At 34.2% G+C, this 17,648-nt stretch overlaps 1 protein-coding gene across 1 annotated transcript in view; it reads left to right on the top strand.

Annotated features, from left to right (window-relative positions):
• LOC109052926 (cadherin 12, type 2a (N-cadherin 2)) overlaps window positions 1-17,648 on the top strand; it is a 52,941-nt gene that overhangs the window by 18,273 nt on the left and 17,020 nt on the right. Inside the window, exons 3-6 of the mRNA XM_042774346.1 lie at window positions 1,448-1,742; window positions 4,013-4,132; window positions 13,240-13,407; window positions 13,883-14,070. Coding sequence (XP_042630280.1) covers window positions 1,448-1,742; window positions 4,013-4,132; window positions 13,240-13,407; window positions 13,883-14,070 — 771 coding nt within the window. The remainder of the gene's footprint in view (window positions 1-1,447; window positions 1,743-4,012; window positions 4,133-13,239; window positions 13,408-13,882; window positions 14,071-17,648) is intronic.

Here is a 17,648-nt window from a genome sequence, read left to right on the forward strand (position 1 = left end):
TGGATTTTACAGTACAATACTGTGTCGTATAACTTTGAGTGGTAACTAGTGATGCAGTCTGAACGTATTTTTTAGTTTGTTTTTAATTTTATAATTTTTAAGAGTTATTACAGTTATTTTGCATATGAATTGCAATATTTATTGCAGATACACCAACAGTTAGACCCAAACAGATTAATAATTGTCCTCTGAAATACAAATTATGATTCAAACTAACCATTTTAATTTCTAACAGTCAGAGAATTTGTTTCATTTTATTTAATGCTGTCAAAATTGCCAATGTGCTTTATCAAACATGCAAGTTTTCTTTTTGTCTTTTTCCATGTAAAGCAAGTTACACTTTCTTGTTCACCCTTTGCAGTGAGGATATATTACACCAGTCACATTTTCTTTCCAGACTTGACCTTTTCAGTAGAAAATAACTCTTATTGTGAGCCTTGCCTTTTTTCTTGGTATTTTACTGTCAACACTCAGCATCTTCCTTGCCTCTATTTAGTGAGAACATGCACTGCTACACATCCATTGGTGCTCACCAATTTAGGATAGTGTTGTTTTTTTTTTTTTTTTTTTTAATTTACTGGCCTCACTGGCATTCATAAAGGTTCCGTGATATAAATAACAAACTTGACGCGGATTAGCTCTATCAAGGCTGGATTGTAGCTCATGGATTATCTGCTATCTGACAGGATTTAGCAGTACAGGGTTCCTCCTCCGTTTGAACATTTTGCATCCTTTCAAATTACATCAGTGATTTTTCCCCCCTTTCAGACTATTAATTCCAGGACTTCAAACATAATCCTTCCTTTCCAGTCAAACTCAGTTTTACCCCAGCTGAAAAATTTGGTGTTTCCTTACGCTTCTTCTGAGTTGAAAAGATAACAGTTTCCTGCAACACTCTATAATCTTAAAGTCCTTATGTTTTGTAATATTTTATTTAGCAGTTATCTTTTTTGAAAAATTGAAGAAAAAAAGGGAGTTAATTAAATAATTCATTAAGTTAATTTTTTTTTTTGGATGATGTATGTGTTTTATGTAAATAAATGTTTTTTTTTGAGTAACTGAAAGTAAATAAAATGAGTGTTATTTATATAAATCCTCTTTGGACATCCTCAAAACGTAGGGGTAATAATATGCCACCCACACAGTTAACAAACGTGTAGTCACATGATCAGAGACTGAAATACTGTAGGGTTGGTTTGTATAGGCCCAATTTAATGTACTATTCACTAAGTAAATGCATTAGAATAAATTGTCATAGTCTCATTGGATATGCTAGATTTTTGTTTTGTAAATGATTATGTTTTGTAACATAAATATCCCTGGCTTTTGTTTGCTGATTTTGTATTTGCATGTATGTGCATATGTTTACAGGTTAATTACAGTAATGAGTAGTCATTTACTCACTGACTCCCATTGAGATTTCTCACTGTCGCTTTTCACATTTCAGCTTCACTCTGACCTGGATAAGGGAAATAGTATGGTGAAGTACACACTCTCAGGTGAAGGAGTTGGTTCTATTTTCACCATCGAGCCAAGCACTGGAGATATCCACGCCTTAAGGAGCCTGGACCGAGAAGAGAAGCCTTATTACACACTGAGAGCGCAGGCTGTGGACGTGCTCACGGGCAGACCCTTAGAGCCCGAGTCAGAGTTTATTATCAAAGTCCAGGACATCAATGACAATGAGCCAAGGTTCCTGGAGGGCCCATACTCTGCCAGCGTCCCAGAGATGTCACCCGTTGGTGAGTTCACTTCTTATTATGTCCCAGATGGTTGCGTGTTTGATACTGTCCAAAAATCCTGGCCTCAAAGTGTGTTGCTTTAAAGTAAGATGAGAGCCATTCATTCTAGATGTGATGATCTGAACTCCTCTGCTTTATTGTCCAAATACATATTTAAAGTCAGTGAAAGACGTTAGACATTAGTCTGTTACTCCTAGTAATTAACTGCACTGATTTATCCCTGCTGAAAATAAAAATAACACTTAAACCAGCCTAAGGTGGTTGGTCTCCCAGCCTGGCCAAGCTGGTTAAGCTGTTCTGTTTTGATGGTTTTAGAAGGCTTTTGGGCATGTTTCAGCTGGTCAGGCTGGGGACCAGCTGGCCAGCCACTCTGATAACTAATCCCAAATGCTTAATCTTAAATGCTTAACCAAATGCTGTGGAACACTGCTTTTTCCCTTAGGGAAGGATTCACAACTCTTCTGACTCATATATTTCTAAACACAGTTTTGAATTGATTACATTGAAGCCGATTTTTATATTTGTATCCTAGTGGACTGTAATATTTGAGACAGTATGCAGCCTACTCACATTTTTTATACATACATTTGGAAGAAAATATTTGAATTGGTTAGTTCAAAAAGTATGACAAATTGGAGAACTGCGCAATATGTAGTCACAATAAAAATATTCTCATTCGTATATACCTGTACTTTCGTGAGGTTATAAACTTATTGTCATGGAACACACTGTATAAAGGTCCTAGATCCTCCATTTTTCTTTTCCTTTTTTTTTACGGAACGACATATTGTCAAACAATCTGTATTTTGTTAACCAACAGTACAGTCCATTACAAACACTGTACTTCTATCCCTCACAGCCTCATTTTCATTCTTGTCAAAAATTAAATATGGTGCAACCCAGACTATTGTGACACACTTTTGAGTATAACAGATTATCCAAAGAGAAAAAAAAAAGACGTATTGTCAGACAATTTGTATTTTGTTAACCAACAGTACAGTCCATTAAACGTGCTGTACTTCTATCCCTCACAGCTTCATTTTCATTCTTGTCAAAAATTAAATATGGTGCTACAGACTATTGTGATACACTTTTGAGTGTAACAGATTATCCAAAGAGAAAGAGAAAAAAATGTATGGTGGAAAAAATAGGTTGTTTTTGGATTTTGAGTTGTGGGTGTTGAACTCAAAAATTAATGCAAGCTTGCAGATGATAGGGGTGGGTTTTAAGCAGACTAAATGAGTTAGATTGATAGATAGATTAATCTATTATAATTGGTTCATTGTAGGATTGCTACACCACTCCATTTGACGCTTGCCATTGTACTTGGTGATGTGAGACATCATGGAAACCCATTCCATGAAGCTGTACACTTTGAGATGGTATCAATGCCAGTGGAATTTAGGAATTCTTCAGCTATGGAATCAGCAGAGTGTTGGTGAATTTTATGCACTATGTTCCTCAGCGCTCGGTCACCCCGCTCTGTGACTTTATCTTTATAGTTGCTGCTGTTCCTAAATGCTTTTATTTTACAGTAATACCACTTCCAGTTGACTGTAATATCTAGCAGTGATGAAATTTCACAAACGGACTTATTGTAAAGTGGGATCCTATAACAATACCACACTTGAATTCACTGAACTCTTCAGAACAACCCTTTTTTTTTCACGAATGATTATAAATGCAGACTGCATAGCTGGGTGTTTGATTTTATACACGTGTGCAATTGGTCTGATTGACACAACTGGATTTAATCATTGAGAGGTCCATATATTGTATATTTGTATGCTTGTTATTTTTATACTGCTTTTAATGCACACTAGTCTGAAGCAGCTTTACAAAGAATAGTGCTTTACAACCTCCAGTGAGCAAGCCATAGGCGACACTGACAAGCAAAATCTCTCTGAGATGTTTAAGCTGATGAGGAAGAAAACCTTGGAGGAACTAAGACTCAGCAAGGAGCCCTTTCTCCTCTGGCTGACACGTGATTAAACAAATTGAAACAAACATAAACCATACACTGTTGCATAATGAATGCTTGTTTACAATTGCAGTGCCATCATAATTACAATTGCATTATGTTTGTTTTTGCGCAATGAATGTATATATATATATATATATATATATATATATATATATATTTTTTTTTTTTTTTTTATTGTATTTTTATTTTGGATTATAAATATTGTCTGTAATCATCATTATTATTATATGTGGCAATTATAGTTCATTTGATTGCCTTTTATGGTATTTTTCATGTTTGTAATCAGGCTCATATGTGACACAAATAACTGCCACTGACGCTGATGACCCTACTTATGGAAACAGCGCACGGATTGTGTACAGCATTCTTCATGGGCAGCCGTACTTCTCTGTTGACCCCAAGACAGGTGAGAGATTAAACACATGGTCTTTTGCATTCTGTAGAATTCAGCATATCTCTCTGCCCAAAGCCTTTCTACTGCTTTGCCTTTGGCATTTTATTCACCTCACGTCATGCCATCATCTCCTGATCAAAAAAAAAGCTCCTCTGAGAGGGAAACTATTGGGATTGATTAGTCTTTAGAAGAATGTCAGGGGTATGTCTTTTAATGATATAGCTCACAGAAGCACTGCAGCACAGATTAATTATGACCTGTTCAATTCTTCATCTTGCTGTAGGTCTTTTATATCCACCAGAAGAGGGTCTAATTGAAAGAATCATCTTGCTGTCCATCGCTGTAAAAACCCAAATGTAGAACTGAAGGCAACAGCCTGACTTTCATTGAGTATAAGTCACTAAATTGTTTTCAGTAAATGTCACTACTCTTGGAAATTTGCATAAAAACAGGCAACCATTAGATCAAGAAAGAATTTTCTAGTGTTTTTTTTTTTTTTTTTTTTTTTAAACTGTCATCTAAGGAAGTATGCATTTAAAAGTTTAGGCTCAGTGAATTTTTATTTGTATTATTATTATTTAATTTTTTTTATTTTTTCATCAGCAAGGGTGCATTCAATCGATCAGAAACACTTTTTCATTGTTACAAAAAATCTATTTAAAATAAATGTGGCTCTTATGAACTTACGTACTATTTATCAATCCTTTAAAAAAGGAGAAAAAAAGTATATATATATATAGATATATATATATATATATATATATATATATTAAAAATAAATAAATAAATAAATAACTCTTTTCAACATTGAAAATAATGATATGGCTCTTCAACTAATAAAAGTTTTCAGTGGAGTTTAAAAACAGGATATGGTGTCACACCAGAGGACAAAGTTTTCAGTGACATGATGTATCAAGTTCATATGCTTTTAGAAATATATGAAAAAATGATTGCCAATGACTAAAATATACACTTGTAAAATTATGTCTGAGGTATTTATTAACAATTGTGTGCTTTTCTTTTTAATCTATAAAAGTTTAAATTTATTAAACAACCTTGAGACAGTCACACCATAGGACAATTTTGAGATTTAGCTTAAAAATTGTAAATAACAATAATAATAATAATTCTGTTAACAAACTAAGTTTTTATAACAATGGGTCCATGTAAGACAAAGAACTTTAAATAATGACAAATTAATTATTATTCTTATTATTTTTATCTTGTGTGAAAATGCCATGTCATGTCAACAAACCAATTATGCAAACTTTTAAAACTAAAGAGTTTAAAATGTAAAATTTAAGAGTTTAACAATTGCTTAAGGAAAATGTATCAAAATTTTGTGTGATTAATGCTTAAAGCAAAAACACCTGATTATCAAAATTTACATTAGAGAAATAATAATAATAATAATAATAATAATAATAATAATAATAATAATAATAATAATAGAAGAATAATAAATTTTCTGGGCTGGCATGACAGGCCAGATTAAAATGCAAAAAATAATCAAATATAAGTGTAAACATGTTCAAACAGATTTAAGCAACATCAAAGAGAAGGCACAAATCTGAGACCAGACAAGAGACAGGGTTCACATGAAGGAGACTATACAAGATTTTTACACTATTTTAAGAAATCTTAACTGATGAAAACATGCATGGAAAAATAGTCTGCAGGTGCATTTGAAATTTTGCAATAAATGCCATCTCAGTTCTGCTTTAATATGCAGTAACAGACAATACTCAAGCACTGTAAAATATTTTGCAACAAACTCAACTGACTTCTCTTTCGTATAATTTCATGAGTCTCTTCAGACCTATAGAATTGTACTTGTAGGCTATGAGTTTTTAGAATGTTTGACCTCCTATCTGAACTTTTTTTTTCCACAAATTGATCATAAAAAAAGAACAGTTATTATTAAGTGCAACCATAATCCAAGTACGCTATTCTCTCAATATTCAAATCAAAGTGCAAACAGAAACCAAAATTTTCTTCAAGCATGATACAGAGCTAGGAGATGGTTATAACTACACATCCTATTATAGTTTGCATACTAATTACAGCCTAGATATTGTATGCAGCCTAATTTTCATGCATCAGGGAGCCACAGCCGCTCTCAAACTGCTTGTATTGAAATTGCGTTTGAATGCGCGAACACATCCTTTTTAGTTTCGCTTTCGATTTCGTGATCGGGACCGGAAGTGCTGAGCGTGCATTGCATTCTACACGATTTGTCAGACACTTACAGTGCGTGTCCACGAATGTTTTTAATTAATTCTTATGGGAGTACAGCTTCCAGCTCAGCTCTGCTGTTGCCATCTCCACCATCATCTCGCCTTACTCCCGTGATCTGAACTCCCTATGCAGCCACTTATTTAGTTATGGTTATGGTAACTTGTCATGCATCATTGCGTACCGCCGCCGCAGGGCCGCGGCGTTAACTGCAAGTCAGTCGTGTGTGTTAAATTCATTCGGCGAAACTACCGCCAGGTGGCGCAAAGGGACGGATTGCGAACTGAATGTAATTGTAAAATGAGATAAAAAAGGAGGAGGTAAAACAACAATGACATTATGATATAACATTGTACCATCTTTAAAAAAAAACATTAAAAAATGTACAGTGAGTTAATTTCAAAATTTAGGATAGTCTTAGGCTACAGTCTACTCATCAAAAATTAAAAGAAGACCTTTACACAAAGGATCTTATGCTTGCTATTGTTATTAAACAGTCATTAAATATAAGGCCTATATATACGGATAAAAAGCTAAATGTTTTCATTTCGGTTCATTCTTGGTTTTAAAAAAAATCCTTCAGGTTCCATTTGCAGATAGAAATGAGAACGGTCCAGCATTTAGCAATAATTATGATTAATTCTGTTATTATTCTTGATTTTTCAAACTGCTAACACTTTGCATTTTTTGAATTATGCCTTTACTGTGTGACCAAAAATTTTGTATTTTCTGTTTCAGCTGTTTGAATCGCGCTGGTGCCTCGCGCACATTCATGGGAAACAGTAGCCGTTCACCGTGCCATCATCCAGCGCGAGCAGCGGTCCACTTTGGCATATTTTTTGTTAATTATGATTTTTTTTTTTTTTTTTTTTTTTTTCGTCGATACTGAAACACGCGTGAACTACAAAGCCTATTTTTTCCTAATGAATAATAGTTGAGCTTGAAATAGGCAATATCACGAATATGGAAACGTTTGGATTTCTCCCGAATGAGAGCCCAACCTTACCTTATGGTTCGCTTTAAATTATTATTCATTTATTTTTTGTTTGTTTGTTTATAGTTAAGCCTATATTATTATATAAATTATTTCTATGAATTAATAATATGTTATCATGTTTATTCTTGTAGAAAATAAGTGTTTATTCTTTAAGAAAATAAGGGAAAAAATAAGGGACGATCCAAATATTATTCATATTTGTTTTGCTTCACCTATTTATGTAAGCTACAATTTATTCTAAAAACAGTGTAAAAAAAAAAATAATAATAATGTCATTAAAAGTGCCATCGGCCTGAGTAAATTTTGACCGTTATAGAATTGTGACTTTAAAGGTTAGTGATTTAGGAGGTGAAAATACTGTGAAATTACAAATGTTATGGGATTTTAAAGCATAACAACTGAAGGTCTAGAAACGTTAGCCAATAAAGCATTTTTATAACAATGTTATTTTTAAACAATGGCACTTAAAGTTTTGAACTAAAATATTATTTCAGCCTGTGAATAAACAAAATGACTTTTCAATGAAAGAACACTGAGAGTTTGCTTCTGGTGTTTGGATTTTTACTTCAATAATGAGCTCCAAGTTTAGGAATAGCCAACACGGTTTTTTTTTTTATTTCTCTATTTGTTTTGCTTTGTTGATTCTTCTCTCTCTCTCTTTCTATTTAACTCTCTATTTCACAGCATTAATTTACAATGAAATACGTCTTCCTCCAGGTAGACTGAATGTTTTTCTGTCTTGCTACTTTCGGACTTTGAAGCTGGGTCAGTTAGAGCTCGCGCTCACTGTGAAGCGGGAGCAGCTGATGGAGGACTCCGCTTGGTCTTAAAGCCTTCCGCAACACGCTACGTTCACAAATAACAATGATTTTCGTAAAATAATGATTAATTATCAATTGATAATTTGTTATTATTATGGTCTTGTGAAAACAATAATATGGGCTGCGGGAAAATAATGAATAAATAAGAGTAGGGCTGCTGTGAGTGCAGGCATGTTTCAACCCAGTAACATGACAACACACCGTTCCTCACAGCCAACAAACAGACCGAATTCAGTTGGGCTGGAGGGGGTTGGGGTAGTTCTGTATAAATTGTGGTGGTTGATATAAGTGTGATTGAATCTCTCTTGTTCTTTCATATGGACAGTGTCTTATGAGGGTATCAAACTTGCAGAACAGGTTTAGATAGGACTCGTCATTTTGGTTTTAGGGCAACTTTGAAGAAAGGTTTTGATCCACTTCAAATGTTGACTAATGTATAGCGCAATATAGTTTATTAGTTATTATAATTTAAGAGGAAGTTGCCTTAACTCAAAAAATAAATAAATAAATAAATTCGCAAACTGTTGCGTTAATTTTATTTTGTTTCGCCTAAACAATATTTTTTTAGACTATGAAATATAAATTCTCATAGAATGTAGCATTAATATATTGAAACATCTCTTTATGTTTTTCTAAATCCCAAACAGAGTCCAGACATCAGTATGATCCGTCTGATTTTTTATAGGCTTTTTTAGATTTGGGAATACACATGCCGTTACAGACATGACAAAAAAAACTTTTTGGAGTTTTTGGAGACATTTTTTTTTTTATTCTTATTATTAATGTTTTTTTTTTTTTTTTTTTTTTTTTTTTTTTTTTGTGTAGCCTTTTTTTTTTTCACAAATCAGAGGCAACAATATCTGCAGAGAAGGAAATCAATTTTATTTAAATTTTCGTTTTTTGTGTTTTAGAGGAAAAATCAGTGTTAAAGCATCTCTCCATTAAAGACCGTTCTGAAAGAAATAATTTATGCAAACGCGTATAAAATGCTTTAAAAAACTTTAACAGAGATGTCTAGAGGCTATTTAATAGGTCTGCCTCCCATGTAAGATTTTTCTAGTTACTAGTCGTTCATTTGTCATTATTCAACTAATCGCAGGATTATACTACATTTACATCTATAGTCCATAATGAGCCTTAATATATTTCGCGCTCAAGCACATGCATTAGCAGAAGTAGCCCAATAATTGTAAAAAAAAGGAGACATTTTAATTATTTATTAATAAAACAAATGTTTTTTTTGTTGGCTGCAAGATGAAATTCACAGTGCTGACTCTCTCCACATGAACGCGCATTTAAAGAGAAATACAACCGTCACAGATTACATAATGCTTTCGTTCTGAATTGATTTGTTTTAAAAGACATTTCAAGCTTTCTGTAGATATATTTATCATGTATGTGAGACACCACAATTTTAAGTTAATTCATTATCAGGAAAAAATTCAAGTGATCTAGAGGGCGCCTCCTTGTCCTGCCTGCGCATTAATAATTTTCGCACAAACACTTAAATATGAATAATTATTCATATTTTGCATGTGCATTACAACGTAAATTATTTTTTTACATGCAATTATCCAAAATAAAACCAAACAAGATTTGTAATGAAGATAAAAACAAATAAGAATAAATGCTGCGCATGCACTCAGCATCACTCTTGCACGCAGACATTTTAAATACATGCATTTAAATGCGGCTGCAATTTTATTTTTTTTTAACTTAAATTCTATGTAAGCAAGTAACGGCGGCTCCCTTTAAAATCACTGAAGTTTGTCTATTAATGAAGCTCTTTTTTACATCATTTGCGCGGTTTGGTGATTATAATGAGAGAACTTGAGTTTAATCGTGAGGAAGTTTTATTAATCCGTCCATTCTTTAGAATTTCAATGATTTAGCTAAATCGTGCAGGTTTAATTTATTCGTTTTCTTGTTTTAATTAGGCCTAAATAATGGGAACGAAATTATACAGTGGTCTCACGTTTTACTAAAATAAAGAAAATAATTTATAAAACACGCAACAATTTCTTACAGACAAATATGTTTTCCCAAGAAGTTGTCTGTCAAAATAAAGGACAGGTAACGAATAACAAAAATACATGTTGTTTTATTAAAGGAATTTTAAAATATAAATTAAAAATATAGGCCTAATATATGAGAATATTGACATTTTGCATATAGATCCATGTAGCCTAGCTCACTAAAATAGCCACTTTTAATGCTCTGATGCAAAGTAAACCACAATTTCTTTTGAATAATATAACACATAATTTATATTATATAAATAATACTGCACACCTATTAAATGTGTCAAATCTAAAATATGGTGTAATACTGTGTAGCTTAGAGAAAATATAAGCACAGGCTCAGGCACAGGCTTGACATTTATCCTGCTTGAATTCGTTCTAAGAAATGCACATAACTTCATAATCACCAAACTTTCATCTGTGAATATTAAATATTTTAACTATAGTGTTTTTTCTTTCATTTTCCCTGACTGAAGCCGTCAAATGTAACACATCAGCGAGGCAAAACTGACGTCTATTTGCGAAAATGTGCTTTGATGCGCTTGTTTGAAAACTTGTGATTAAAGCGCCACTCAGCGGTCAAAAGCTGCAAATGCACTTTGCAGACGCCGCGGCGGCGGTACGAGCGGCGGTAGAAGTGACGTTTTGGATGTCTACCTACTGTATATCGCTTATTAGGGGCCAGCACTATATATATATATATATATATATATATATTATATATATATATATATATATATATATAGTATATATATATATATTAGGGCTGGGCAAGTTAACGCGTTAATCTCGCGTTAATGCATTAATTAAATTGTTGGCATTCTGGAAAGTATGTTCATTTACTGTACATGTACTCAATACTGGGTAGGGGCTCCTTTTGCTTTAATTACTTTAATTACTGCCTCAATTCGGCATGTCATGGAGGTGATCAGTTTGTGGCATTGCTGATGTGGTATGGAAGGCCAGGGGTGCTTCTCAACATCCCACCTCGTTTCCTCACTCCTCCGTTCTCCATCCTACGACCTGGGAACCGATCGAGCTCAGCCATCTTGTAAGACATCTCAATTCTCTAATTCCACCATGAGGAGGCGAGGATCAAGGAGTGAGGAGGCTTCCAGAGGACTTAGAAGCGAGGATACACAGGTGTATCCTTTGCGGAAGTGCTTTTCATTGAAAAACCTGACGCACGTATGAATTCTCCTCCCCCTTCACATCTTTTGTAATAATTGTAATTTATATTTTACCTTTGCAGTTTAAATAAACCATGCATGTCATATATTTCAAACAGGGCATCTTGCTTTATTAATCTTTATTATGAATGTCTTAAATAACAAGCTTTAACAACATAAGGGCAGATCCCTTTAGCGCAGCTGAAAACAATTTAAAGTGACGCTAAAAGGAGCGAGGATATATAATTTCACTTGATTCAACTCCTACAACCTTGCATCTTTTCCTTGTGTCCTTGCCTCGCATCCTGAAGGGGTGGAGCTAAGACACGAGGAAAGGAAGCGAGGAAAGGAAACGGGGATGCACAAATAAGAATTGAGAAGCACCCCAGGTTTCAGCTCATCTGCATTTTTTGGTCTCTTGTTTCTCATTTTCCTCTTGACAATACCCCATAGATTCTCTATGGGGTTCAGGTCTGGTGAGTTTGCTGGCCAGTTAAGCACACCAACACCATGGTCATTTAACCAACTTTTGGTGCTTTTGGCAGTGTGGGCAAGTGCCAAATCTGGCTGGAAAATGAAATCAGCATCTTCAAAAAGCTGGTCAGCAGAAGGAAGCATGAAGTGCTCCAAATTTTACATTTAGTGTGGGAAAGTGCCAAATCTGGCTTTTTTTTTTTTCTTCTTCTTCTTCCAAGAATAGGATAGACAAGAAAAGAAGAAAAGGATAGTGTTAGTTTTTGTTGTTTATTTTTCTTGTTGGTTGGGTTGGTGTGGTGCAAGAAGATGAGATTGCACCCCAAATCATCACAGACTGTGGAAACTTAACACTGGACTTCAAGCAACTTGGGCTATGAGCTTCTCTACCCTTCCTCCAGACTCTAGGACATTGGATTCCAAATGAAATACAAAACTTGTTCTCATCTGAAAAAAGGACTTTGGACCACTGGGCAACAGTCCAGTTCTTCTTCTCCTTAGCCCAGGTAAGACGCCTCAGGAGTGGCTTAACAAGAGGAATACGACAACTGTAGCCAAATTCCTTGACACGTCTGTGTGTGGTGGCTCTTAATGCTTTGACCCCAGCCTCAGTCCATTCCCTGTGAAGTTCACTTAAATTCTTGAATCAATTTTGCTTGACAATCCTCATAAGGTTGTGGTTCTCTCGGTTGGTTGTGCATCATTTTCTTCCACACTTTTTCCTTCCACTCAACTTTCTGTTAACATGCTTGGATACAGCACTCTGTGAACAGCCAGCTTCTTTGGCATGAATGAATGAATGTTTGTTGCTTACCCTCCTTGTGAAGGGTGTCAATGATTGTCTTCAGGACAACTGTCAGATCAGCAGTCTTCCCCATGATTGTGTAGCCTAGTGAACTAAACTGAGAGACCATTTTGAAGGTTCGGGAAACCTTTGCAGGTGTTTTGTGTTGATTAGCTGATTGGCATGTCACCATATTCTAATTTGTTGAGATAGTGAATTGGTGGGTTTTTGTTAAATGTGAGCCAAAATCATCACAATTAAAATAACCAAAGACTTAAACTACTTCAGTCTGTGTTCATTGCATTTATTTAATACATGAGTTTCACAATTGGAGTTGAATTACTGAAATAAATTATACGGTGGCCAGTAAAGTAGACTTATATACAATTAAACTTTTCCATGACATTCTAATTTATTGAGATGCACCTGTATATATATAGAGTATAGTATAGAGTATATAGTATATAGAGTATAAACTGTAGTAGTATTTTTTTATTACTTATATGTGTTAATATTATTCACTTATCTGATATTAACTCTCTCTCTCTCTCTCTATCAGTTTATTCTAAAATGTATATGTTCTCACATGCTCTCTCTTTCTCTCTCTCTCTGCATTAGGGATCATAAGAGTTGCCTTACCCAACATGGATAGGGAGGTCAAAGAGATGTACCAGGTGGTCATACAGGCTAAGGACATGGGTGGCCAGCTCGGGGGCTTAGCTGGGACCACAACCATCAATATCACTCTTCGTGATGTCAACGACAACCCACCACGGTTTTCTAAAAGTATGTTCAAAAGCAGCTGTTTCTAGACATGCAGGAATCATAATAGAGTGCAATAAAGCTCACAGTATACTGTCAGCTATTCTATATCAGCAGCAGTTTATCCCTGAGGCTTATCTTAATGTGAATTTAATCTGGTTTCATATTTGCTGTGCTCTTTGGAAACCTTAAACGTGAGTCCATTATTTGAATTGTTTAATTCATTTAATGGCTGGCACTGATAACAAAGAGTGTCTATCTTCTAAACAGGGACTGAACAGTCATGCCTGACCTGAGGAGATCCTCAGATTTACAATTGCCCATGATTAAGTCCTCAAAGGTTCCTGCCAAACACAAACAACTGAATAGTGTTGAATTTGCAAATGTGATTAGCATTCTAGCATTTTCCTCCAGAGCTGCTGAAGTGATTAGTGGATGATTATTGTTAACTACCTCTCAGATTAATTTCTAAATGTAGAGTCATATCTATTCTTAACAGGCATCTTTCACTTGCGCATTCTTGAAACTTCACCTGTGGGCTCGTCTGTGGGGAGGGTCAAAGCTCATGATCTGGACTCTGGGAAGAATGCTGAAGTGGAATATAGCATCGTTCCTGGTGACGGAGGCTCCATGTTTGATATTTACAGCAATAAGAACACTCATGAGGGAACAGTCATACTGAAAAAGGTAGAATATGCCTTCTTATAGTCATTTTAATCTCAGAAAGTAAAAGAAAAGAAAAAGAAAAAGAAAAAAACGGATCAGACTGAGTTTTTATATTTACAATGACGTTCAGAATTTTGGGGTCAGTAAGATTCTTTATATTTTTGAAATATAATTAATATAATTAATAAAAAATACAGTAAAAACTGTGATTGCAAAGCTTCAGCAGCCATGTCTTCAGGCTTCAGTGTCACATGATGCATACTATGCTTATTTGTTGCTCAAGAGACAATTATTAGTATTATCAATGATTCAATGATGAAAATGCTTTTTTTTTTTTTTTGTGGTGATAGTTTTTTTTTTTTTTTATTTTTTTTTTATTAATATTAAGATTGAGAATTTGTTAGAAATGACAATATTTTGTAATGTTATAAATGCAACTTTCACTTTTCATCAATTTAATGCATCCAAATAAAATTATTAATTTCCTTTATAAAATCTTACTACCCCAACATTTTTAAATTGTAGTGTACAATTATTTATTATTTACATTTTATAGGTTTATTTTTTTATAAATATTTTTTTTTTTTACATTGCATTAAAAGGATGGTTGTTCCAAATTTTCTTTCTTCTGTTGTTTTGAATAATCATATTTAAATACAGTGTATATATGAACATGAATGAGAGGAGAAGACTATCACACTGCATTTATTTTTACCTACTTAAAAAAAAAAAATGAAATCAAGTTTAGTCTCTTTAATTTAAAAAGTTAAAATTGGTTACATTATTTTTTTTCTAAAATAAAGTAATTTAGAAAACATGTTTACATGTTTGTATCCTTTTTATTTAAATTTCTTTCTTAAGCAAAAGTGAGTGAATATAGTGCAGTTCGATTTTAGCTTATGCATTATTGTACATGAAACAGGAGCTCCTTTACCCCACATTAAGTGAATTCTTTGACAGTATTTGGATGTTTATTTAGGCAATATTTATATGCGGGCTAAGGCTGGATGACATTAGATGCAGATCATAATGCCATTTGCATCTCTTTTTCGAACACACGTGAAATCAAGGATGATAGCAATAACCCCTCGTGCTCTTTCATTCAGGGGCTTGTGTGTGTTTGCCCCGAGGTGAGTCGTATCTTATTACTGGATGGCCATAGCATCCCGAATGAATAATGCATAAAGCCATAAAAGTGTGAATGCTTAACCCACACTATGCAATGCCTGCTCTTGGGCTTATCAATTCATTATGTGCTGTGTGGTTGTCTTTAGAACATTGTTTTCCCATTCCTGTTTTGCCAACATGTGAAAAATAGAAATGTATTGCGGGTGCTGACCTCTCAAGGGATTTTAAAATTGTTTGAGTTCCCCCAAGAAAGAGCCCAATATTTTTATATTTAGTGGACATGAATAAATGAGTGCACCCATGGCATCAGAGCATCTATCTCTTGATGTGATGTGACAAGTAGAAATCCCCTCAGATGCCCTGTTACATGGCCAATCACAGACTTGCTGGCTGTGCTGTAACTGCTTAGCTGAAACAAATGCCTTTGTAAAGGCGTGCGGATGAGGCTGGTGTGCTCTTATCCTTCAGGGAGTAGAGAGGTTACTCTTTCATTACTCAAAGCTAGTGTAGTCTGTGGACATCTAATGACAGTCCACTGCTGCTATCCATCTCCCTCTAGAGCAGATGGAGAGATGCATATGAAGAAAAGGAAAGCAATAGGGGCTATGCTTTGTTTCATGGTACATTCCACAAATATGGTACACTTTGGTTTCAATACCTTTTCCCATTTAAAAAGCACTAGCACTAGAAATAGAATGTTAGATAAACTATTACAGTATGTAACATAGGTCACAGTTTAGTTTGGGGACTGGTTCTCACTATTAACTTTCTATTTACTATTACTTTTGCCTCAATAAACTCCTATTCTGCTGCTTATTAGCAGATATGGAACTCTGCCTATGAAACTTCCTTCCCCCTGATATTAGTAACAGTGAGTGCCTGCTGACTTTGACTTTTAAAACACGTCTTAAGACATATCTTTTCATACATGCTTTCTTATAATCTTTTATTGAGTCTTTATTGCACTTTATCTGTATATGCGGAATGTTTTTTTTTTTTTTTTTTTACTGTGTAGTGATTTGTATTTTTTTCTTTTTCTTTTCTTTTTTTTGTTTGTTGTGTGGTGTTGTTTGGTTTTTTGAAAGGGGCCATTAAATAAAATGCATTATTATTATTATTAGTAGTAGTAGTAGTTGGTAAGGTAGTTAAGGTATGGAGTAGCATTAAGGGATGTAAAATATGGTCAAGAATAAGGCATTTATATGTGCTTTATAAACACAAATAAACCTCCAAGTAAAACTATTCAATACAATTTAATGCAGTTTAAGGAACTAAAAATGAAAACAGGACCAAAACATTAGTATGGAGGATTACAATGATTAACATAATCTCAGCATATGTCATATATGTATACTAATAAGAAACTAGTTATTAGTGAGAACTGGACCCTAAACTAAAGTGTTGCCAATGTATGCCTAAATTTAAAAAATTAAGTTTGTCAGCAACTTCAAACCAGTATAGAATGAGTTAAATTTGAATCAATGTGCAGTCCTTTAACCCATATATTTTACATTTTTGGTCCCACTTTATATTGTGCCCTAATACCTGTGTACTTACAAAGTAACTGCATGTGTACTTAGCATGTAACCACAATGTAAGTGCAACATTGGTACATAGTATCTACAGCTGTAATATTTCTGTAACTACACACATTTAACAACCCTCCGGATGATTTGTGTAAGTACAAATGTGTAACAGGACATATATAACTACATTTTGTAACAACATGCATAAGAGTAATTGGAACCATTTGATCCAGGGGGTGGAGATGGATAGTTGTAGGGGTGGAAATGGGATCCAGAGGGTGGATATGGGTAGGTTTGGGGATATGTAAAGTGGGGGGAGTTGGATCTCTTGTTGGAGTTGAGGCAACACTGTAATTCCAGTGTACTTACATGTTAACTCCTCAGGAACTGTCCACTTAAAATAAAGTGTAACATTCTGGACACCAACCACAATTTATATGTAAAGCCTTATTTACTGGCCGCTGCTGTGTAACATCAGAGTAATTACATAGATAAATCTAATATAAAGTGTAACACTTTCCTTACCAACAAGTTTTGTTACCCATGTCCTGTACTTACACATACCATTCAGTGGGTTGTTACATATGTGTAGTTACACGCACATTACAGCTGTAGATACTGTGTACCAATATGTACTTACACTGTTTTTACATACTACGTACACATGTAGTTACTATGTAAGTACACAGGTATAAGGGGCACCTAATATAACGCAGGAACACTTTTTCTATTATAAGGTTTAATTAATGTTAATATTAGACATGTACTACATCTGCTATGTGTGTTTGTGTATTTAGATTTCTGTGATTTTTTTTTTTTTTTTTTTTTCATTGAATATGTTACAAATAATTTATAAATAATTGTCATTTTTGGTATTGGTCATGCTAGCCTTCATAGTACTTAGTAAGAAATGGCATTATGCATAATACTTAGTAAGAAATGGCA

Source organism: Cyprinus carpio, chromosome A2, assembly GCF_018340385.1.
Source record: "Cyprinus carpio isolate SPL01 chromosome A2, ASM1834038v1, whole genome shotgun sequence".
NCBI lineage: Eukaryota > Metazoa > Chordata > Actinopteri > Cypriniformes > Cyprinidae > Cyprinus > Cyprinus carpio.